The following is a 21,148-nucleotide window of genomic DNA, read 5'->3' as shown; positions in this document are numbered from 1 at the left end:
GCTGGAGAGAGTTTTGGCCTAGGTCTGAAATAAAATTAGGGTTTGTGCGTGCGAGTGGAGCTCACAATCGAGGTAAGCGTGCGAGCCCGAGAGCACGGCGCCGGCGCATCGCGTGGATTACCAGGAATGCGCGCTCGAAATGGAGGAGATTTCCGGCAGCAGCAGCGGCAACAGCAGCAGCAGCAGCAGCAGCAACAACGGCGGCGACGAGTGGGCGGCGAGAGGGCTGGAGAATGAGCCCCATTCCTCCATGCCCGAGTTGGAACAACAGGAGCGCCGGATCCTGAGAGGGAAAGGTCTAGCTCGCAGCTCCAGCGGCATTAGCGGCAGTGAGGACATTGGAACGAGCTCCACTGCCGCTGGCGCTGGCGAATCACTCAGGGGGTACCAGAGCAGTGCTGCGTTGAAGGCTTGCTCGGATTCCCTGTCTCTGGGGTTTGGGTTTGGGGATGTAGATGGTTCCAGGATCGCGGCGGAGATTATCTCGGAGCTTGGGCGGGGGCTTCGCAATCAGGCCGAGGCACTGAGGATCATGGAAGAGGATACTCCTGAGACCGAGCAGCAGTGTTTTTTGCTAGCGCCTCCGGGAGCTAACAAGTCCCAGCTACACAAGCTTTCCAAGAGGACGAAGCTTGTTACTTTTGCTGCGTAAGTCTTGGTGGTTTTACCTTCCATAAATTCCTTTTGGATTTTTTATGACACCACTGCAGGCGTAGGAAGACTCGAGAGACGCAGGCTTTTGAGCTACAGATCCAGGAGCTTCGCAGGGAGATGTCTATCGCAGAGGAGGAAGAGAAAATCGTTCCCATCGCGCCCCGGGAGGTGGAGCCAGAAGAACCTTTTGCTGGAGAGGCTAGGATGGATCTCACAGATGATTTGCTTCACAAGGTACCGGTTGTTTATTGATGTGGAGCTAGAATACCTGTTGAAACTGTGCAGGTTTTCTCTTATCTGGACGACGTCTCTTTGTGTCGTGCGGCAATAGTTTGTCGGCAATGGCGTGTCGCAAGTGCGCACGAGGACTTTTGGAAGATTTTGAATTTTGAAGGCCGACGGGTGACTCCGAAGCAAGGTGACCGCATCATTGTTGCAATTGTTTCTTACAAAATCTCCTGCAGTGAGAAACTTATGCCAAAGGTATCCCAACGCAATCGAGCTAAACCTGAAATGTAAAATTGTGGAGGATCTACTTGCGCTTGACGCAATCCGGAGCCTCAGGTGACGAGTAATTCAAGTGATTACTTTTTCATGCACTCATCCCTGTTTTTTCTTTGAATTTCAGAGCATTGCAGGTTCTTAGCTTGGGAGAGGGGTTATATGGTGATCCGTTCTTTCACGCTTTATCGGCCGAATGCGCTAGTTTGAGAACTTTGAGTATTTCAGACGCAGTCTTAGGCAGTGGAGCTTCTCAAGAGATACAGATCCGTCATGACCACTTGCTAAAACTCGATATTGTAAAATGCCGAGTTTTACGAGTTCATGTCCGGTAGGTACATTGCTAAATGTTCAAGTTCTTGGTCCGTAACCTTATGTCTCGTTTGCAGAGGTTCACATTTGCAAGGGTTGTCTCTAAGACGCACAGGCACAGCTGCTGTAATGCTTCACTGTCCTCGACTCTTGCGTCTTGATATATCGTCATGCCATAAGCTTTCTGATACTGGAGTGAGAGCAGCAGCGACAACCTGTCCTCTTTTGTCGGAGCTGGATATATCTCATTGCTCTTATGTCAGTGATGAAACTCTGCGAGAGATTGCTATTGCGTGCTCAAACTTGAGGTCCCTTGATGCTTCAAATTGTCCTAACATTTCTCTTGAAGTAAGCATGATAGTTGTAAGTTTGCGGATTGAATTCTGAGCCCGATTTGCAGGGTGTTCGGATGCCAGTGCTCGTTTCTTTGACTCTTGTCAATTGCGAAGGAATCAATTCCTCGTCTATGACGGCCATCTCTCATTGTTACATGCTCGAAGTAAGCCAAGGATGGACTTTGCACCCTGTTAACTTTAGTCCTTCTCTTGCAGGAACTTCTTCTTGATTTTTGCTGGTTGCTGACGACGGTATCGCTAGACTTACCGCGCCTAAAGAAGATCAGTTTGACAAACTGTCGGAAGTAAGTGCTCTTTTGTTTTATGGTCCCTCTCACTTTTTGGCATCTTTCACTTGGATCAGGTTTTCAGAGCTTGCTCTTCGTTCGCCAGCTCTGACATCGATCGATGTCACAAAGTGTCCAATGCTCAACAGAATTGATATAAGTTCGAGTAGCCTTCAGGTAAAGTGTCGGCTAATTGTTTATAAATTACTTACATTCTATATACATTTTCTAACAGAAGCTAGTTCTAAATCAACAACAAAACCTGGCGACCATACTTTTGCAATGCCCATCCTTGCACGAGGTCGACTTGACAGACTGTGACTCGCTTTCGAACTCTTTATGCGAAGTCTTCAGTAATGGGGGCGGATGCCCGCGATTGAGATCACTTATCCTCGACAGCTGTGAGGTATGTCCTTTCTGTTTCGCGAAATGGCAAGTGCACATGAGTACGCTGTGCAGGGTCTAACGGCTATAAGGTTATCGAGCTCATCGTTACTTTATTTATCTCTTGCTGGCTGCCGAACAGTTTCCTCTATCGATCTTCAGTGTCCAGAGCTTCAACGCTTGCTGTTAGATGGATGTGACCATCTCAGTCGGGCAAGCTTAAAACCGGTATGTTTTCTTGGTTGGGTAATTGATGACTTAGATGCGACTGTGTTGTGGCAGGTCGGATTGAGATCCTTAAATCTTGGAATCTGTCCCCACCTGAAAACACTTGTGATCAGAGCGGATCAGATGGTGGCTCTTGATCTCAGGGGGTGTGGAATTCTTCGCCAGGCGGAAATCATTTGCCCGTCTCTCCTGTCTTTAGATGCTTCGTACTGCAGGTTTGATCTGATAACACGTACGTTACTTGGTTGTTACTGATGCTGTACTGTGCAGCCAACTAGGAGATGACTGTCTTGCGGCCACGAGCAATGCATGCTCGCTTATACAGTCCCTTGTTCTGGCGTCATGCCCTTCCGTGGGACCAAGTGGTTTGCTAGCCTTGAAGCAGTTGCCAGGCTTAACAGTTTTGGACCTCTCTTACACATTTTTGACCGACTTGTCTCCCATCTACGAAGCATGTCCTCAGTTGGAGGTTAGTGATTATCTTCGGAAAATTGTTGGGTGTTAATTTTTTTTTGTCCAGGTCTTGAGGCTCTCTGCGTGTAAATACCTCGCCAACGACGCTTTGGTCGCCTTGCATGGTGGAAAACTACTTCCGGATCTGCAAGAACTCGATCTTTCGTATGGGAGCCTTGACCGGAATGCAATCGACGGGCTGCTGTCGGAATGTCCCCACCTCAAACACGTCAGTCTCAATGGCTGCTCCAACGTGTTTGACATCGAGTGGCCGTCTGCAAGCACCGAGGAGGATACCCATATGCACGATGCTGACCGTGAAGAACAGCCAATGGAAGTTTCAGCGGAGAGGTGCTTGCAGACTTTGAACTGCGTCGGGTGCCCCAACATCAAGAGAGTTTTCATTCCGTCATCGGCTGGTTGCCTCCATCTTTCGATTCTGAACCTCTCCTTGTCCACCAACATAAAGGAGGTACGACTGGCGTGCACGAACTTGATAGCTTTGAACTTGAGGTATGTGGATCGCATTCGCCTATCACCTTTGCCCTCTAACACTTTGTTCTTTTAGTAACTGCCTGTCGCTCATGGATCTTAAACTGGATTGTCCCAAGCTCGTGAGCCTGTGTTTGCAGGTACTTAGTTTTCTTACGCCCAAAAAAAAAAGCTCTTTTCATCTCACCTCCTCGCTTGTAGGCATCTGGAATCGAGGAAGGCGAGCTGGAAGAAGCCATAAGAGATTGCAGTTTGCTGGAGACTTTAGACCTTCGGAACTGCCCAAAGGTGTGCCGACTTTAACTTTATTGCTCTTCTTTTCGCTAAAGCTGTTCCTTACAGATACAAACTTCTGCCCTGGTGAAAATACGAGCGATTCGTCCTGGAATAAAGCGACTCTATAACAGTTGGGGGACACCCGGCTAGTAGCGCTGCTATTGTACAGGAAAAAGGAACAAAGATAGCCGGCGACCAAAGATTATGAAAAGAAAAGGAGCTCTACCATCATCCAAGTGAGTGTGGATGGCTTGTTAGCATTGTTCGTGCTAATAGCCATATAGTTTTGACAGGATATTATTGCCGGATAGCTGCCACAGTGAAAGCCTCAAAAGGTCCATTGTAATATCATAAATTCCCAGTATGTATGTTCAAGCTTCTTCTTCTGTCTTCTTCCGATGGTTCCTTCTGTCTTCTTCCGATGGTTTCTTCTGTTGTGGTGGTTATGGGGGTTGACAGTAGGACAGATATCTCGAGCCCGCGGCTAAAAGCTTGGTTGAAGAGAATGCGCGTGTGGAGTGGAGAGATAAATGGGAACCACGAGAGGAAGATGATGGGAGCGAAGATCACGTAGCCCATGCCGACGTCGTAGCTCCAGGCCCAGACGGACATGAGCCACCACAGCCTCGCCTTCCTGAGCCATGGCTTGCAAGCTATGCCAATCTGTGAAGAAAGAGTTGGAGGTGATAATGGATTGGAAGGAAGCTACACAAAGCTTACGCTGAGAATCCCCCAGCCGGTGGGAATGAGAGCTAGGATGCTCGCTATAACATCCAGGACTTGGAGCCTCAGCGTGAAGACGCATCCGGTGATGAAGGCAGCGAGAAGAACTATGAATGCAAGGAAGTGAACAAAGCGGAGCTTGTTACTGCTCCTTGGGCTGAGTGACAGGAACTACAAAAGAGAAAAACGTTTGATTAGCGTGAGAGCTGGCTGGGTTTGGAGCTTACCGCCACTAGCAAGCCTATGCAAACGAACAACACCCATGAACTTGCGTACACCTGACAGCACAAGCTCTCTTGTTTGTGCATGCTTTTAAAGACGAAAACACAGCTTTTACCAGCAGAGAGATTGTTCCGACACCCGACCTGAGGTGATAAGCCACTCCAAACTGGATAAGGAAGAAGCGTAAGCTCAGGATGCATTCCACGGCTCTAGCTCGGAAGCCCCTCAAATCCGTCTAGCAGAAAGAACAAGAGAAACACGAAACTAGTAGTTTTCAAGTTGGATAACTTTTCTTCTACCTGTTTTTCCCACCAGGTGGCCCAGCTCTCGTAATCCGGGGCGGAATGGCTCTTGTTTGTAAGCCAGTTATTCCAGTTGGTTATGTCGTCCACAGTCCTGGAAAAGAAGAATTTATCATTCGTGCAAACAACGCCATCAGACTAACTTACTTTTGCCACTCAAAGCTGAGTGGATTGAAGAAAAACGGGGCGTAGAGCCAGCATATGGCAAGGAAACCGATGTCCAGAGCCAGTAGAACGTATCCTTTTCTTGTCCGTTGTGCTCCATATACCACGTAGACGAACAACAGCATTGCTATCTCCAAACTACACGGGGATTAGCTTCGAACGAGGACATAAAAGACTTACCCTTTGACAAAATGGCTGCGCGAGTAGAAGCGATAGTTCTCAGCAAAATGGACGTGCTCAATGACAAATCCACGCCCAGTGCTGCGATACTGACACACAACATCCATGGTTTAGAGGAGCTTCGAAGTTAATTCTTTCTTCACTTGCCATTGCACCTCCATGGAGTATCGTCCTACCAAAGTAGTGTGTTCTTGTGGCCAACGAGAAAGCAAAGAAAATAAACGAGCCCAGGAGCCACATGAGAATGAAGTACTGTAGAGCCTGAAAGTGAATAAAAACTGAGCTTGTGAGACATTCCTTGTAAACTTGGAAAACATCACCTTGATAAAGCCTTGCTCCAAAATGTAGCCCGTGACCATGGGAGCGCAGTTTAAGAACCCATACTGAAAAATCGCTTGCGTTGCAAGCACTGATTCCAGTGCGTTGTTGCCTTCTATCCTAGCCTTTGTCAGCATATCTTTTTCCACCCCCGACAGAACCTTCACAAGAAGACACAGAACTATTACGTGAAGTTGGGAAGTTTAGGACTACCATGTAAACTTTCCCATACAAGTATGCATAAAGTGCCACGACTATCATCTGTAGAAAAAGAAAAAAGAAAAAAGAAAAAAGTCCAAGTTTACAATGATTTGAATTCATGCTTACCGCTGTAGATATATAGAACCCAACAGATGTATAGTAAAACGACAGCATTCTCCAGAAATCAAAGAATCGTGCCAAGCGGTAGACGTCCCTGCTGAGGATCTGCTCGCCATTTCCGCTCGAGACTTTGGCCTCAAATGCTGATATTTGATTCAGCCCCAGGTCCCGACCTTTACCAACTTGAATATATTCGTGATGGGTCACCATGCCACCTCTGAGTGTAGAATTGTATCCTACATTTGCGCTCGATTAGTTCACACCGAGCAGAGGTGTGACTTACCAGCAAAGATGTCTTCACTCAAGTTGATGGTTCTCGAGGCTTTGCTGATCCCACCCCTGGTTATGTGAAAGATCCGATCAAACACATCTGGATGCCCGTAGTGCATTCGTATCCTGCATACAGTATTGTAGAAGGTTGGGAAATGTAAAGCAGGACTTACTTCAATGGATTTGCCATGACTCGTTGGGAGAGAGTAACAAAGGTGGTTTCCTGATTGGACATGAACCACGCTAGCGATGAAACACTGCAAGCGAAAATAAGATCAATTTTCCAAGTGCGAGTTTGATTTAGTACCTTCCAGTAAATACATGCTCTCGGACACCCAAGATGGTCGGCACTTGTCTGTCCGGTTTCTTGTCGGGAGGGCGGAATTCCTCAAGTAAGTTTCGCATTTTCAAAGCCTCCTCAAAGTAATTGTCCTAGACGGAAACAATTATCAAAACGGTAAAGATTAAGTTATTGCATAGGTCACTTGATTCATGTCAATTGTTTGCAATGCTTCTCCACGGGTAAAGATGATGGCATGGTTTTGGTTTTCCGGCTTTCCCTCGCCGATGAGAAAATCACCGGGAAGCTTAATGCTGTATATTGTCTAAAAAGAAAAAAATAAATAAAAATAAGAAAGAAGCGACAATCAAGTATTACTTGTATATCTTTCCCATCAAGCATTGCAAGCTTGGATGAATACGTCCCATCGTCCTCGTCGATATATGCCACTCTTAAAAGTGGATGCCTGTATCACAGAATTCATGTTAGTTCACAAAATCATGGATATTAAAGTCCAGCTGAATACTTACTTGTTCATCAAAAGTTCGATGTCAGTTGCTTTTTTTTTTATGTTAGTGTCTTTGCTTTTTTTAAATTCGCTGTATCTTTGAGCAGCTACAATATACGTGAACTTTCGCGCAGCCACGAAATCTGTGCAATCCAAGTTTAAGTAGCTGCCAAAAGAAAATCGTCGATTAACCAACCTATTAACTCATCACCGTCGCCCCCGGTACGTTGAAACTTCAAGGCATCATAATAATACATCATTCCTCGAACTGCATACGAAAGATACTGCACAAATCAACAATCAAAGTGATTGAATGTGCAATTACCCGTCCTTGCCAACGTCTGGCTACGATATGAAGCCCAAAGTCCGATTTCGACGCTCTTGTCGTGCTCGGAAAGGCTTTTCTTCTCCATCCTTTCGTTAAAATTCTTCCATTCGTCTGCAACACTATGCTAGCATGCTATCTATAATTCAGCTCACATACCTGGGTAGACACGCTGGAGATAATATAGCGTGGTAATCCCATCTTTGTTTTCCTTATGAAGGTCCTTTGTGCTATATACAACTTCCTCATTCAGATATGGTGTCAAAACGCTGCAAGCAGAAGAATATTAAATTTTTTTTGAAGAGAACACGCCTGTAAAAAGCACCTGAAAGATAGCATTCGATCAACCGATGGAGGCTTTGGCATTTTCATGAGCAACGAGTTGCCAAAGAATAGAAGCCGGCGTCGGGCTTCTCCGTTTCTAGGAACGTCTAAGACATTTGTTGTCCCGTTTAGCATTTTCTCAAGTCGAAGCTTTTCCACACTCAAAGTGTTCAGCTCCTGATCCTGCAAGATAAGTATCAGGGACTGCTTTCTAACGCAAGAAATTTCACTCACTTTCCAGTTTACGTGGAGAATCTTGTCATCCAGCAGATCTTGAACCATACGACTCGTTATCAGTATCCACATTTTAAGCAGATCGGTAGCTTTCTTGTTGTATATGGCATGTTCCAAGTTATAGAAGTCATTTTTTTTCAACTCGTTCGTCCTATATAGGCAATTGAGGGCCAAGTTCCAATATGGAGCTAACATTACCACACGCCAAGCCGGTCAAGGATTTCTCCAACGGTGAAGAATATTTCTTCGATAGCATCTCGGAGATAGCCTTCTTTGCTGAGCCTTCTTAAAAGCTCGTTATGGTCTTTTCTAGCAGACAATGACACAGCAAGTTGCACCTTATTCCACAAGAAGATCATATCAAAAACGAGTTTACTGATTCCTAAAGAGGTTACCTCATTGACTACAATAAAAAGAGGCCACCTGTTAACGTTAACCGCATCGTTTCCAATTGTAAAGTTTTTTGGTGGCGGCATTACGAACAGCTCTTTCTCACTGGAACACAAACAGGCCATGAAAAAAAGAAGTGATAGAATTGTGAGAACTTTACTTGTCACTTAAGTAGTCTTCCTCTCGCAATTTACTGATCAGCTCATTCCAGCACTTGTAAAAAACAGGTTCTCCAGAACCCTGAACTAATCGTTTTTCAAAATGTTTTGGCATCTCGCGAAACTGCTTGGCAAACATATACATTGACCTCATCTGAAGAGAAAATCACTTTCATAGTTAGCTGGTACCATTTAAAACCTGGCATTACCTCTCCAAGGTGGGCGATACCACCAGTTAGGCAGCCAAGAATAGCGGAAAATACGACATACCAAATCTGCGTGTCAAGGAAATAAATCTGCGATGCCAATTTTAGTACCTTCATCAAAGTATGAAATCATATACTTTCCAGAACTACTGGTGTCCACAAGGCGGCAACGGTGAGAATGTTGTAATGGTCTGTCGAAGAATCAAGAGAAAATTAAGCTTGGAACAGGACGTACATGCTCATACTCTTGGAAATAAAGTCGTGCCAAACATAATTCGCATCTCTCATCATGATAATAGAGCGCGTTGGCTTAACCAAAGGTACTATCTGAAGGCAATTCGATAAGTAATTGTGGCGTAAATAAAAAAAACCTTGAAACTTCTCACTTGTGTCTTATAGCTAACAAAAAACTTGGCAGCGAGCAGAACTATCCAAAAGGACGCGTACCTGACACCACGAATTGACATAGAAAGGAGGACTAGAATAGACATTATACATACTTAAGGAAATCCAATGGTCTTACTTGCATGCCACTCCCGATAAAGTACCTTTCCTGTTATACACTTCCTTAGAGCTTACCAAAAGCAAATTACAAACCTTGAATATCCATTTGAGCCATGTAACAGATTTCCCTTTATCAGTGGGAAAAAAGCTCAAGAGGGAGTGGCCGATTGCATGAGCCAAATGCGCTACGAGATAAAATGACGCCACATACTCGTAAATCTTAAAATAGTCGACAGAAGTTTCAGGTTCATTTTCTTGAAAGCTCTTGCTGGAAACGAGGGGTAAGAAAACGTATCAGAAACATTCCTTACATAGAAAGAAAGGTTTGGATCCCTGTTGCAACACCGTAGAAAAGAAACTGGAGAGCAATCCTCACATTGTGCTTTACATAAGCACCATAGGTAAAGACGATGTCGAGAGTGGCTGCACACGAAGTGTAAGATCTTAATAAAAGCCAAAGGCTTCTGGCTTACACTGGAAAAACATCAAGAAGGCGTGAGTAGGACCAAAAAGTAAAAGGTATTTGAGCTTAAGGCTTTGAGTGAACGCAATTATAAGCAGGGCCTGTGGACATTACCAGATTACAAGTTCAATACACCAAAGTGGCACCAACCTGCAGCATGATTGTGAAGAAAATCCAAAGCCTGTGAAAGCTATGGAAAATATGAAGAAAAGTGCGATGCTCGATAAAATTGACTTTTTTCTTGTGTGGCCATTTCTCTTCGACTTTTTTCTTGTGTCGCTGTTTCTCTTCGACTTTTTGCTTGTGCTGCCATTTCTCGAATCTGGGGACTTTCAATTTTAGATTGTTATGATCCCATTTGAAGTCTTTCAAGCACTGAGAGGTCCTGGAAACAACAAACGGCTTTGGTACAAAGAATTATGAAAATTACCAACCAGAATAGCTCGTTCAGATCATCGTAGTTTGCAACCCTTCTATGAGAAATAATGGGACTTCGTTTGCGTTCTTTTTCCTTTGGATTTGGAAGATCCTTCTTCAAAAACAAATAGACGGGCGTAATCACGCTCTCGAGAAACCCATTTTCGGCTTTGGCATTATGCCGAATTATACTTGTTTTCATCTGCAAAAGAAATAGTAATGAAACACAAGTGATCTACTTCTCTGGTGAAGAACCTTGTGGAAGATAAAACAAAGGCATTCGGGCATAAATCTTAAGTTCGCCGCTTCTCCCCATATCAGCAAGTACAAGCACAAGGACATTAGATGATCGTCGCCTTTGAAACTGTAATGAAGGTGGTGAAGCGACCATAGAAAAAAAGTTTTAGATACCTGTGCTGATCAGGTTCAGAGTCCTCATCATCACTCCAAGATTTAGAGTGCGTATACCAACTCTTGTAATTCTCTAAAGTCTTAGCCGCAAGGTGCTGAATGGCGGAACTGATATCTTTTTTGTGAACGGAACACGTGTTGGCAATCAACTGGACAATGTGCTCGCGCTGATTCCTCACATTGTCTTCCTGGAACAGGAGCTGTCATCCATCGTCACTGGGCAAAAAGAAAATCCTGACCTGGAATTTACAAACGTCTCTCAGGTAATCGAGTATGTCCTCATCTTTTGTGTCATCTATCGATTTTCTGACTTTCTTGAGCTCCTCCTTGACGCTGTTTTCCACCTTGAAAACGAAACGATTAAGCCCGCCGCTGAATCGATCGAAGAAATACCTCGAGCAATTGGCTAGCGTGATCCGTCGCCGAGCTCGCGGCCATCGCTCCGGCTCCTCGACGATCACTCGGCGAGGAATCATCGAAATAAATAGGATACCCTTAGGGCGCTCGCTTTCCCGCCTCGCTACTCAAAGAGAGCTTTACTTCCAATAGACACTCCCTCCATGTGGCGGAATATTCGCGGGCTTAACTAGTGGAAAGAATGGTTAAAAGGAAAATTCGGGAGCGTGGCAAAAAAGAGAAACGCATCAAACGTACCTGGATGGATGCTTCTGTCAGTGTCAAGAGTCCGCGTAGGGGAGGACCTCTCGATCCGACGGCCACGAGCTCCTTAAAACGGCTTCCTGGCAATGGACGGCTGGAGATTGGGATCTCGCGTTGCGTACAATGCGCGCCGGCGCTTTCCTATCCGGAATGTACAGGTCGCAAAAATCAACGGCAGGGATTTCCCTTCCACAGTGATCTTTTCAAATGGCTCGAGCTGCTGAGAAGCTCGCCCAGACGAGTAGCATTTTGTCATGTTTTAGGTTTTCCTAGATCGGGGCAGGCGGTCGGGAGAAATGGCGTGGCAGAAGGCGCTCTCCAACTGGGAGAGGCTTGTGGATGCAGCGCTCCGGCGCGAGCAGCTGCGAGGAACATCAGGTCTAGCGAGCGAGGGATCGGGCATCGGTGCCACCAGCGATGCGGTGCCGCCATCGCTGCTGCGGGAGACCAACATCGAGACAATATTACAGGCTGCCGACGAGATCCAAGCTGACAATCCCAGCGTCTCTAGAATCTGTGAGTTCGTGGTGATTTTCATGACTATACTTTCTGAGCTGATGAGGCGCTTCTGGCTGGTCGAATTCTTCTCAGTGTGTGAGTATGCTTACACTCTAGCTCAGAACCTGGACCCCAAGAGCGAAGGGAGAGGAGTCCTCCAGTTCAAGACGGGGCTAAAGTCGGTTATCAAGGTACGCTGCTTCTCTGGTGTTTGTGGGTTTTTTGAGAGGTTTAAGTTACAGCAAAAACTGTCGAGAAGAGAGGGAGAAAGGATCGATCGCAGTCAGGATATCTCTTTGCTTTGGGAATACTACAAGTACTACCGGCAGAAGCACAACGTTGATGAGCTAAAAGAGCAGGGAAGACAATGGAGAGCAGCTGGGGACATAGATGCTCAACCGGGAGAGTAAGTTGGTGCTTTTATGTAGCGTCTGGGTTTAAACAGTCGCATTGAATTTCTTAGATTGAAGATCCAGACCGAAAGATCTAAAAGGGTCTTCGAAACTTTAAGAGTTTTGAAAGAGGTGCTCGAGGCTCTCACACAGGCATCGCCAGAAGCAGCAGCCAATATCTCGGAGGAGGTAAAGTCTGTTTAAATGACGCCACATTCTGAATCGTACTTCGCTATATCAGATGAAAAGAATGATGGAGTCGGATGCTGCAAAAGTGGAAGAATTTAAGCCTTACAACATTCTTCCTTTGGAGGCTCCTGGAGTAGCAGACGCAATCATATTACTTCCAGAGGTGGAACATACTTTTGCTTTTCTTATTTTGTTTTCAAATGTTCTCGTGGAATACAGGTAAGGGGAGCGATTTCGGCGGTGGAATACACTAGCGACCTTCCTCAGCTACCTCAAAATTACTCCAAACCAAAGCACAGGCCTATCGATATTTTTGATTTGCTGCACTTCATCTTCGGATTTCAGGTACTCTAGTGCTGTTGTGACTCCTCGTGAGTTCCTCCCTCTGGTGTTTATAGACGGACAATGTAATCAACCAACGGGAGCATCTCCTTCTTTTGCTTGCCAACAGTCAATCAAAATTAGAGGTCTTACACGACAAGGATACAGTAAGATGAATTCGCGCTCATTTATGATGCGCTGAGCTATTTATTTTTACGCAGCAATTAGATGAAGAGGCGGTCACCCGTGTTTTTGATAGAACCCTGGCAAATTACAACAGATGGTGCTCTTTTGTTAGAGCAAGGCCAGTCACTGCGAGGTGTGCAAGTTATCCGTTTTATAAAAGGCCATGCTGCTTACCTTTGTATTTGTATTTTCTACAGAGCTCACAATAGGCAAAGAAAGGTGCTCTTGGTATCCTTGTATTTTCTTATTTGGGGCGAAGCGGCCAACTTGAGGTTTTTACCCGAATGCCTTTGCTACATTTTTCACATGGTCGGTGTGTTTTTCTGTTTTACTTCATTTTTATCTGCGATTACATTCAGATGACTGAAGAGCTTTACACGATATTGGATGGTCAACTTGCACAAAGATCAAAAATGTTGACAAACGATTCGGAATACGGGTTCCTTCACAGCGTCGTTTCACCAATTTATGAATTGCTTTCGGCGGTATTGCGTCATTTTCTTGTTGTCTTACGTTTTTCTGAGAATGCTCTCAGGAAGCAGCGAACACGAACGATGGCAAAGCTTCTCATGCTGCAAGTAGAAACTATGACGACTTTAATGAGTACTTCTGGTCTGTATCATTTTCTACCACTGACTTCAATTTTTTCATTTCCTTGCTTTCCCTGTGTAGGTCGCATAAGTGTTTTGAGCTTCATTGGCCATGGAAAAGAAACGGGTCATTCTTCTTGCGACCGAAACCGAAGAAAAGGAATGTGAGTTTTACGTTTTCTGGGGTTTACTATTTTCTAATTGTTATTGATTAGACTAATCCCGATCTACAATATCGAAAAGGTAGATACGGAGGGAAAGTGCTGTTTGTGGAACATCGGACATTTATACATATGTATCACAGCTTTCACCGTCTATGGATATTTCTGGTTCTAATGCTTCAGGTTTGAATAATGCCCGGTTTGGTCCGTTCTTTTGATATTTTTATTTAATAGGCCTTGACAATCTTCGCATTTCACGAAAATCTTCATCTCGTCACGATAAAGAGGCTACTCAGCCTTGGCCCCACATATGTGGTGATGAAATTTGCACAATGTACGTTCATGATGTGTTTCTCCTTGCTAAATTCTCGGGTTTGTGAAGGTGTATTTGATGTTATATTGTTGTACGGAGCATACTCAAGCACCAGCAGATCGGTTCTTCTAAGAATACTCTTTCGATTCTTGTTCTTCGGCGCGTCAGCTGCTCTTCTTACGATACTTTACGTGTAAGCTTCGTTAAAAGTTGATTCTTATCTCTAAACCAATAAACCTCTAACAACTAACACGAGTTGCTTTTCCAGCCAAGTTCTCAACGAAACGAGCCAGGGTGTATCAGACTCCTCATATTTTAAAATCTACCTTCTCATAATTGGTGTTTACGCGGCCTTTCACTTTTTTATCAGTGTCATCATGCGCTTGCCTTTCTGCTATCGTGCCGTTTCTGGCCTTGGAGAAGGAGGATTTGTTCATTTCATTAAGTGGGTCCATCAGGTTTGTCTTCTTGATTTCCTCTATGGAATCCTTACTTCGTGCCGTAGGAGCGTTACTACGTCGGCCGTGGGCTATATGAATCAGCCGCTGACTTCCTTAGGTACAAAGCTTGTTATGACTTTTGTTGTGCTTATTCATTTCACAGATACTTCGTCTTTTGGATTGTTGTTCTCGGAGCAAAGTTTTCCTTCGCGTATTTCCTACTGGTAAAATTCTCTATTCTGTGGCTCCTTTAACTTCGTATATCATAGATACGTCCGCTAGTAAGACCATCACGAGCTATAGTTGATGTCAGAACCATCACTTACGACTGGCACGATTTCGTTTCAAAGGGTATGTTTTCTCCAGTTGATACAGTCACTAACCGCTGTTTTATGACAGGAAATCACAATGCTCTGACCCTCGTTTCACTTTGGGCTCCTGTAATACTGGTAACTAAGAACTTTAAACTGTGTTGAGACATTTTTTCTCTAACGGATGTCTGTAGATTTACTTTTTGGATACACAAATATGGTATACGGTGTTGTCTGCGCTCGTAGGTGGCCTTAGTGGTGCAAAAGACCGTCTTGGAGAAGTAAGTTAATTAATTTTCCTTTACGTGGCAGCTTTTGCTTACTAACTATTTTTGTAATAGATTCGTTCCATTACTATGTTGCGTAGACGCTTTGAAAGTTTTCCACGAGCTTTTGTAGAAACACTAGTTTCCTCAAAACTGAAAGAAACGTGAGAACTTTTAGTTTTCTTTATTTTTATTAACTTCGTACGTAATTTTGTTCGTATCTCGCAGAGTTCCAACTATTCCCCCGAGCATGAACTTGACAAATGATGTAAGCCCGACAGCTATTATTCACTACTCATAGTTTGCATCTTTTTTAGGATCTTGGAAATAAAGTCAATGCAGCAAAGTTTGCTCCGTTTTGGAATGAGTTTATACTCAGCCTTCGGGAAGAGGACTATATTAGTGACAGGCATGTGTCAACTTTTTGACGCCATTTAGTGATTTATTGCTGCAGGGAGAAAGACTTGCTTTTGATGCCGGGAAATAACAGCATTCTGCCTCTAGTACAGTGGCCGCTTTTTCTCCTCGCTAGTAAGGTTGGTGGTTTCTTCAAATGATTGGCAAATGTTGATTTCTATGAACAGGTCTATATTGCTATCGGTATGGCCGAGGATCACAAAGGCAACCAGGACGAGCTCCTCGAGAGGATAAGAAGAGAAGAGTACTTGTATTTTGCCATTGAAGAGATCTATCACAGCGTACAATGGCTTTTAAAAAGATTGCTGCATGATGAGGCTAAGACTTGGTAATTATGACATTTATTTTGTTTATCTGCTGAAACCATTTTGCAGGATAAGGACTATATTTCAAGATATTGATAGTATCATCAACGAGGGACACTTTGTTGCACATTTTAATCTTCAAAGGTTGCATGATATACTGGGTAAAGTGACAACGCTTACGGCCGTTCTGGTATGCATACAAGCGTTTGTTAAATTTGACAAAATTTATCATTCTCAGATTCGAGATCAAAGTCCAGAGAATCTCAAATCCGCTGTAAAAGCGTTGCAAGATTTGTACGAAACTGTGATGCGTGAATTTTTATCTGTTGAGCTAAGGTTCGTTGCTCCATTCTCTTCATAGTTTTCATTCGCTTTTCAAATTAGGGAGAAATATGAGGGATGGGGAGCATTGGTACAAGCATTACGTGAAGACAGGCTCTTTGGAAGAATATCCTGGCCTCGTCAGGGCGAAGAGGTTCATTGTGATCGCGTGTAGATTTTTTTTTGTTTCTGACCTGAAGTCTCAGCGAGATCAAGTAAAGAGGCTTCACAGCTTACTCTCCCTGAAGGAGTCTGCTGTGAACATTCCTCGCAATTTGGAGGCTCGTCGTCGTCTTCAGTTTTTCACCAACTCCTTGTTTATGAATATGCCAGCACCGTTACCAGTTCAGAAAATGCTCTCGTTCAGGTACATCACTCAAGATCAAGATCCTTGCTCAAGTGCACTGACGATGGCCAAAAACTTTCAGCGTTTTCACACCTTACTACAGTGAGGACGTGATGTATAGCAAAGATCAACTTCGGAAAGACAATGAAGACGGTATCAGCATTCTTTTCTATCTGCAAAAGATCTTTCCAGGTTCATTTGGAAGCTTTCTCCTTTCCATCGTCTAATTAGTTTTCTGCAGATGAGTGGCGTAATTTCCTGGAACGGATAAAAATCACTGAGGCCGAGCTCGAGCGGCAATTAAACAACAAATCTCTTGATCTCATTGAGCTCCGTCTCTGGGCATCTTACCGAGGGCAGACTCTTGCTCGAACAGGTACAGATATTTATATTCCTGTTGATTATAATCTCCTTGTGCAGTTAGAGGAATGATGTACTACCGTAGAGCATTGATACTTCAAAGCTTCCTCGAACAATCTGACATAGGAGGTATGTAAAAAATCGCCTTCGCCACGAAACTGAATGGTTTGCTGTATCGTACAGATGTGGAGGATGGACTATCTCGTAATCACCAAGATTACTTGCTATCTCGTGGAGCTCGAGCTCAATCCGACTTGAAATTTACTTATGTTGTTACTTGTCAAATTTATGGCGAGCAAAAGCACAAGCGAGATCAACGAGCTACAGACATCAATTACTTGATGCAGAAGTAGGCTGGGTAATGGTATAGTGAAAATATTCATCGTTTTTTTCTTTTGTTTTTGACAGAAACGAAGCCTTGAGGATTGCATACATTGACGTTGTAGAAACTTTAAGAGAAGGGAAAATCGATAAAGAATACTATTCTAAACTTATCAAAACGGATGCAAGTGGCAAGGACCAGGTACGCTCGCTATGCGTTCAACTTTAATCTAATCAGGTACTACAGGATATCTACACTATCAAATTACCGGGAAATCCAAAACTTGGAGAAGGCAAGCCTGAAAATCAAAATCATGCGATTATTTTTACCCGTGGAGATGCAATACAAACCATAGATATGAACCAGGTACTACTTTGCATTCATTTTCTCACAGACTTACCATTTTACTTTGCAGGACAACTATTTCGAAGAGGCCCTTAAAATGCGAAACCTGCTTCAAGAGTTTGACTCGAACCACGGTTTGCGTCCCCCGTCGATCTTGGGTGTTCGTGAACATGTTTTTACTGGAAGGTTTGTTTACTGGTTTTTGAAGGATATTTTACTAACCAGTATGTGTTCTTGCAGTGTATCTTCTTTGGCTTGGTTTATGTCAAGCCAGGAAACTAGTTTTGTTACGTTGGGGCAAAGAGTTCTTGCAAAGCCTCTGAAGTAAGTCTACTCTTGGTAGAACTTGTAGTGTTAACAGTTTTTATCCAGGGTGAGAATGCATTACGGTCATCCAGATGTTTTCGATAGAATCTTCCATATAACAAGGGGGGGCATTAGTAAAGCCTCTCGGGTCATAAACATTAGTGAGGATATATTTGCAGGTTTGTTATCAACTTTTTTTTTCCGGTCCCATTCTCTTGTAACTTTTCAGGCTTCAACTCAACTCTGCGGCGTGGTAATATTACACATCACGAGTACATCCAGGTTTGGTTCACATTTATTGGTAACATACTCTGATTCCATGAAACATCTTAGGTGGGGAAAGGAAGGGATGTTGGTCTCAACCAGATTGCACTCTTTGAGGCTAAAGTCTCCAGCGGGAACGGGGAGCAAATGCTTAGCAGGGATGTATACCGTTTGGGTCAGCTTTTTGATTTTTTCAGAATGTTGTCGTTCTTTTATACGACTGTGGGTTACTACATTTGCACAATGGTAAGGTCGTACTTGGTTTTTTGAGCACTATTTGATCTTTGTCTTTCAGTTTACTGTATGGACAGTTTACGCCTTCCTCTATGGAAAAATATATCTGGTGCGTCAAAAACATTTAAAGTTTCGTGCAAATTGTAACTTTTCGGAGTTCTTGCAGTCTTTATCTGGTGTCGAAGCGAGCTTGAGGAATACAGCGGACGTTTTGGATAACACGGCCCTTGAGAGTGCTCTGAATGCTCAATTTCTTTTCCAAATCGGTTTTCTTACGGCAGTACCTATGATTATGGGGCTTGTATTAGAACAGGGGGTGCTTAAGGTAATGCTCTTTAAAACAGCTTCGATGCTCATCTCTACGTGATCGCAGGCAATCATCAGTTTTATCACAATGCAATTGCAACTGTGCTCCGTGTTCTTTACGTTTTCTCTCGGAACGAAAAGTCATTATTTTGGTAGAACAATTCTGCATGGCGGTGCCAAGGTTAATGTTTCCGTTGACGTTTATGTGGTCTCGTCTCTAAAAGTCCTTTTGTTTTTGTTAAGTATCGGGCTACCGGAAGAGGTTTTGTGGTTCGGCACATTCCATTCGCTGAAAACTATCGGCTTTATTCTCGCAGTCATTTTGTAAAAGGGTACGTTGATTATTTTATCGTGGAAAACGCACTCATTCTTGCTTTGACCAGCCTGGAAGTCGTTATGCTTTTGATCGTATACATGGCTTATGGTGTTTCAAGTGGAACCAGCTACTTTCTCTTGTCGTTTAGCAGTTGGTTTCTGGCCATTTCGTGGATGTATGCTCCCTACTTGTTCAATCCGTCCGGCTTCGAATGGCAAAAGTAAGCACAACTGTAATTTTTCTATGGTTGATTATTCCACTGTCTTCGTCTTAACTTCAGGACTGTGGACGACTTCGATGACTGGACGAACTGGCTTTTGTATAAAGGTGGAGTCGGAGTGAAAGGAGAAGAGAGCTGGGAAGCATGGTGGGATGAAGAGCAAGTAAGAAACTGTTTAAGCCGCTTTCCCGCAAATCTAACCATTCGTGTGTACCATACCAGGAGCACATTCGCACGTTCAGATCCAGGATCTTGGAAACAATCCTCAGCTTGCGTTTCTTCATTTTCCAGTACGGTGTCGTCTATAAGCTCCATGTTACCGGAACTAGCACGTCCTTGACGGTAAGCTTACACTATCTTTTTGTATCATATTACCGTCTGTTTCTCTTGTTCCAGGCTTATGGCGTCTCTTGGGTGGTGTTTGCGGCATTCATACTCTTGTTCAAGGTGAGGTTCTTCCAGCTTCTTGACAGTGTATTGACGATGAACTCTTCCATTCATTGCTTCTCCAGATTTTCAGCTTGAGCCAGAAGACAGCAACAAACATCCAGTTGTTTCTCCGGCTAATGCAAGGCGTGATTTTCATCCTTCTCCTCGGCGGCTTAATCGCCGCTATCGTCGCGTCGACGCTTACAGTGGGAGACATCTTTGCTTCCGCCTTGGCCCTCCTTCCAACCGGATGGGGAATCCTCTCGGTAAAGAAAGTCTTAGTTCTTTCCACCATCTTACCTGTGTGAGTTCTTCCAGATTGCTATTGCCTGGAGACCGGTCATCAAGTTCCTGGGCCTGTGGAAATCGATGCGTTCTTTGGCTCGTCTCTACGACGCTGGGATGGGAACCGTGATCTTCGTCCCTGTCGCCATTCTCTCGTGGTTCCCGTTCGTGTCTACCTTCCAGAGCCGGCTCCTCTTCAACCAAGCTTTCAGTCGGGGCCTGGAAATCTCTTTGATCCTTGCCGGCAACCGCCCCAACACATCGACGTAGAGCGCTGCCATTCTTTTCTTTTTGTTTCTGGGTTTTGTAACAACAGATAATCGCGATAGGAAAATTTAAATTCAAAACAACGAATATGCCAAATCGAATATGCCGCAGTAAGGTATATTCTAGAATAAGTCCAAGGAATTTCAGTGGCGCACATTGCTTCCCACGTGGACGAAGCTATGGCGCTCTTTTATTTTTATTTCCTCCCGCTTCTTCATCCTCCGAGCGGCGATGGCGGCCGGGGCAGCGCTGTGGAGCGGCGGCGCCATCCTCAATCACGGTGGCGCCACTGGGATTCCTGGTAAGATCGCCAGTGGCAGCAGCAGCAGCAGCAGCAGCATTTGTGGCATTTGCCTCTTCAGCCACGGCGGTGGCAGCACCATAGCCATCTCCAGGAATTTCGAGAGGAAGCTCACCTTCCCGCAGAGAATCGGCAACACGGGATCGATCTTGGCAGCTGCCAGTAGTGCCGATTCATCTAGCATTGGGACGGTCACCACCGGGGAATCCAAGGATTCTAGCGCTAGTACAAGTAGCAGTAGTGGTAGCAAACCCGACGAATTCTATGAGGTAGAGATTGAGAAGCCGTATGGGATCAAATTCTACAAAGGGACCGATGGTGGAACATACATCGATGCTCTTGCTCCTGGCGGGAGTGCAGCGAAAACAAAGATGTTCCAGCCAGGGGACAAAGTTCTTGCGACAAGGTAATGCCATCGTTTTGGTTCTGTTTTTACCATCTTTTTCTTTGTAATGCTAGTGCTGTCTTTGGGAATGAGATCTGGCCAGCGGCAGAGTATGGACGCACAATGTACACTGTTCGTCAAAGAATTGGACCTCTTCTCATGAAGATGCAAAAAAAATACGGTCGGTCATGACTTGTTTTTTCTCATCTGTATCTTACCGAGATTTTTTCATCTCGAAAGGAGAAAGAGAAGATCAGGCTGTATCGTCTGAGAAACTCGCAGCGCAAAGAAACGCGAATGTCATCAGTGAGCAGCTTCGTGAAATCCAGGTGAGATTTCTTAGTTTGGCCCATCATCGGAATCTAGAAACTTATCAACAAATTCCAGATCCAAAACTACAAGCGAAAAATGCAGCTCAAGAAGCAAAGAGAAGAGGACCTTCGGGATGG

At 44.4% G+C, this 21,148-nt stretch overlaps 3 protein-coding genes across 6 annotated transcripts; 2 read left to right on the top strand and 1 right to left on the bottom strand.

The window, feature by feature from the left end:
* Nucleotides 1-7: 7 nt before the first annotated feature.
* On the top strand, nucleotides 8-4,302 carry LOC9639516 (F-box/LRR-repeat protein 15). 4 transcript variants are annotated; one of them, XR_002991084.1, is made up of 17 exons: nucleotides 8-648; nucleotides 711-888; nucleotides 940-1,072; nucleotides 1,119-1,218; nucleotides 1,283-1,486; nucleotides 1,545-1,815; nucleotides 1,868-1,966; nucleotides 2,019-2,107; nucleotides 2,167-2,266; nucleotides 2,325-2,495; nucleotides 2,549-2,916; nucleotides 2,972-3,170; nucleotides 3,222-3,667; nucleotides 3,723-3,786; nucleotides 3,848-3,934; nucleotides 3,989-4,158; nucleotides 4,216-4,302. XR_002991084.1 is itself a non-coding variant. In XM_024665182.1 (17 exons), the coding sequence occupies exons 1-17, from the start codon at nucleotides 140-142 to the stop codon at nucleotides 4,070-4,072; spliced, it is 3,048 nt and encodes a 1,015-aa protein (XP_024520950.1). In that variant the 5' UTR covers nucleotides 8-139; the 3' UTR covers nucleotides 4,073-4,302. The 4 variants fall into 4 exon arrangements, 2 of the variants coding, with proteins under 2 accessions (XP_024520950.1, XP_024520949.1); XR_002991083.1 differs by having other exon boundaries at nucleotides 4,207-4,302; XM_024665182.1 differs by having other exon boundaries at nucleotides 2,549-2,701; nucleotides 2,756-2,916; nucleotides 3,989-4,302.
* Nucleotides 4,204-11,143, bottom strand: LOC9639571 (callose synthase 9). The gene is made up of 39 exons (XM_024665180.1): nucleotides 11,037-11,143; nucleotides 10,883-10,987; nucleotides 10,644-10,831; nucleotides 10,488-10,596; nucleotides 10,250-10,434; nucleotides 9,966-10,200; nucleotides 9,826-9,916; nucleotides 9,664-9,775; nucleotides 9,446-9,620; nucleotides 9,349-9,401; nucleotides 9,235-9,295; nucleotides 9,094-9,175; nucleotides 8,990-9,039; nucleotides 8,852-8,938; nucleotides 8,645-8,796; nucleotides 8,490-8,589; nucleotides 8,293-8,432; nucleotides 8,095-8,245; nucleotides 7,862-8,043; nucleotides 7,696-7,805; nucleotides 7,537-7,650; nucleotides 7,408-7,479; nucleotides 7,234-7,354; nucleotides 7,082-7,169; nucleotides 6,909-7,028; nucleotides 6,731-6,855; nucleotides 6,597-6,680; nucleotides 6,437-6,549; nucleotides 6,160-6,389; nucleotides 6,046-6,093; nucleotides 5,835-5,993; nucleotides 5,662-5,775; nucleotides 5,515-5,603; nucleotides 5,317-5,472; nucleotides 5,167-5,263; nucleotides 4,983-5,102; nucleotides 4,873-4,923; nucleotides 4,643-4,816; nucleotides 4,204-4,585 (listed from the first exon to the last, which is right to left on the bottom strand). The coding sequence occupies exons 1-39, from the start codon at nucleotides 11,079-11,081 to the stop codon at nucleotides 4,271-4,273; spliced, it is 4,803 nt and encodes a 1,600-aa protein (XP_024520948.1). The 5' UTR covers nucleotides 11,082-11,143; the 3' UTR covers nucleotides 4,204-4,270.
* Nucleotides 11,144-11,506: 363 nt separating this feature from the next.
* LOC9639570 (callose synthase 9) lies at nucleotides 11,507-20,150 on the top strand. Its single transcript, XM_024665183.1, has 51 exons — nucleotides 11,507-11,819; nucleotides 11,895-11,992; nucleotides 12,044-12,207; nucleotides 12,265-12,382; nucleotides 12,435-12,545; nucleotides 12,602-12,727; nucleotides 12,781-12,870; nucleotides 12,925-13,022; nucleotides 13,087-13,198; nucleotides 13,249-13,374; nucleotides 13,425-13,501; nucleotides 13,562-13,643; nucleotides 13,695-13,823; nucleotides 13,875-13,974; nucleotides 14,023-14,146; nucleotides 14,222-14,411; nucleotides 14,459-14,511; nucleotides 14,557-14,617; nucleotides 14,663-14,744; nucleotides 14,793-14,842; nucleotides 14,899-14,985; nucleotides 15,046-15,134; nucleotides 15,199-15,238; nucleotides 15,288-15,379; nucleotides 15,425-15,506; nucleotides 15,555-15,715; nucleotides 15,762-15,882; nucleotides 15,931-16,028; nucleotides 16,077-16,167; nucleotides 16,220-16,380; nucleotides 16,442-16,551; nucleotides 16,601-16,735; nucleotides 16,780-16,848; nucleotides 16,903-17,068; nucleotides 17,128-17,242; nucleotides 17,288-17,407; nucleotides 17,457-17,572; nucleotides 17,627-17,710; nucleotides 17,759-17,871; nucleotides 17,922-17,974; nucleotides 18,026-18,202; nucleotides 18,252-18,299; nucleotides 18,357-18,515; nucleotides 18,564-18,677; nucleotides 18,740-18,828; nucleotides 18,880-19,032; nucleotides 19,093-19,195; nucleotides 19,255-19,374; nucleotides 19,429-19,479; nucleotides 19,545-19,727; nucleotides 19,780-20,150. Exons 1-51 carry the CDS (start codon nucleotides 11,600-11,602, stop codon nucleotides 20,014-20,016), a joined length of 5,748 nt encoding a protein of 1,915 aa, XP_024520951.1. The 5' UTR covers nucleotides 11,507-11,599; the 3' UTR covers nucleotides 20,017-20,150.
* Nucleotides 20,151-21,148: the final 998 nt, after the last annotated feature.

The sequence above is a fragment of the Selaginella moellendorffii genome, unplaced genomic scaffold (genome assembly GCF_000143415.4).
Source record: "Selaginella moellendorffii unplaced genomic scaffold, v1.0 SELMOscaffold_119, whole genome shotgun sequence".
NCBI lineage: Eukaryota > Viridiplantae > Streptophyta > Lycopodiopsida > Selaginellales > Selaginellaceae > Selaginella > Selaginella moellendorffii.
The sequence above is the reverse complement of the archived record's forward strand: the minus strand, read 5'-3'. Positions and strand labels throughout refer to the sequence as shown.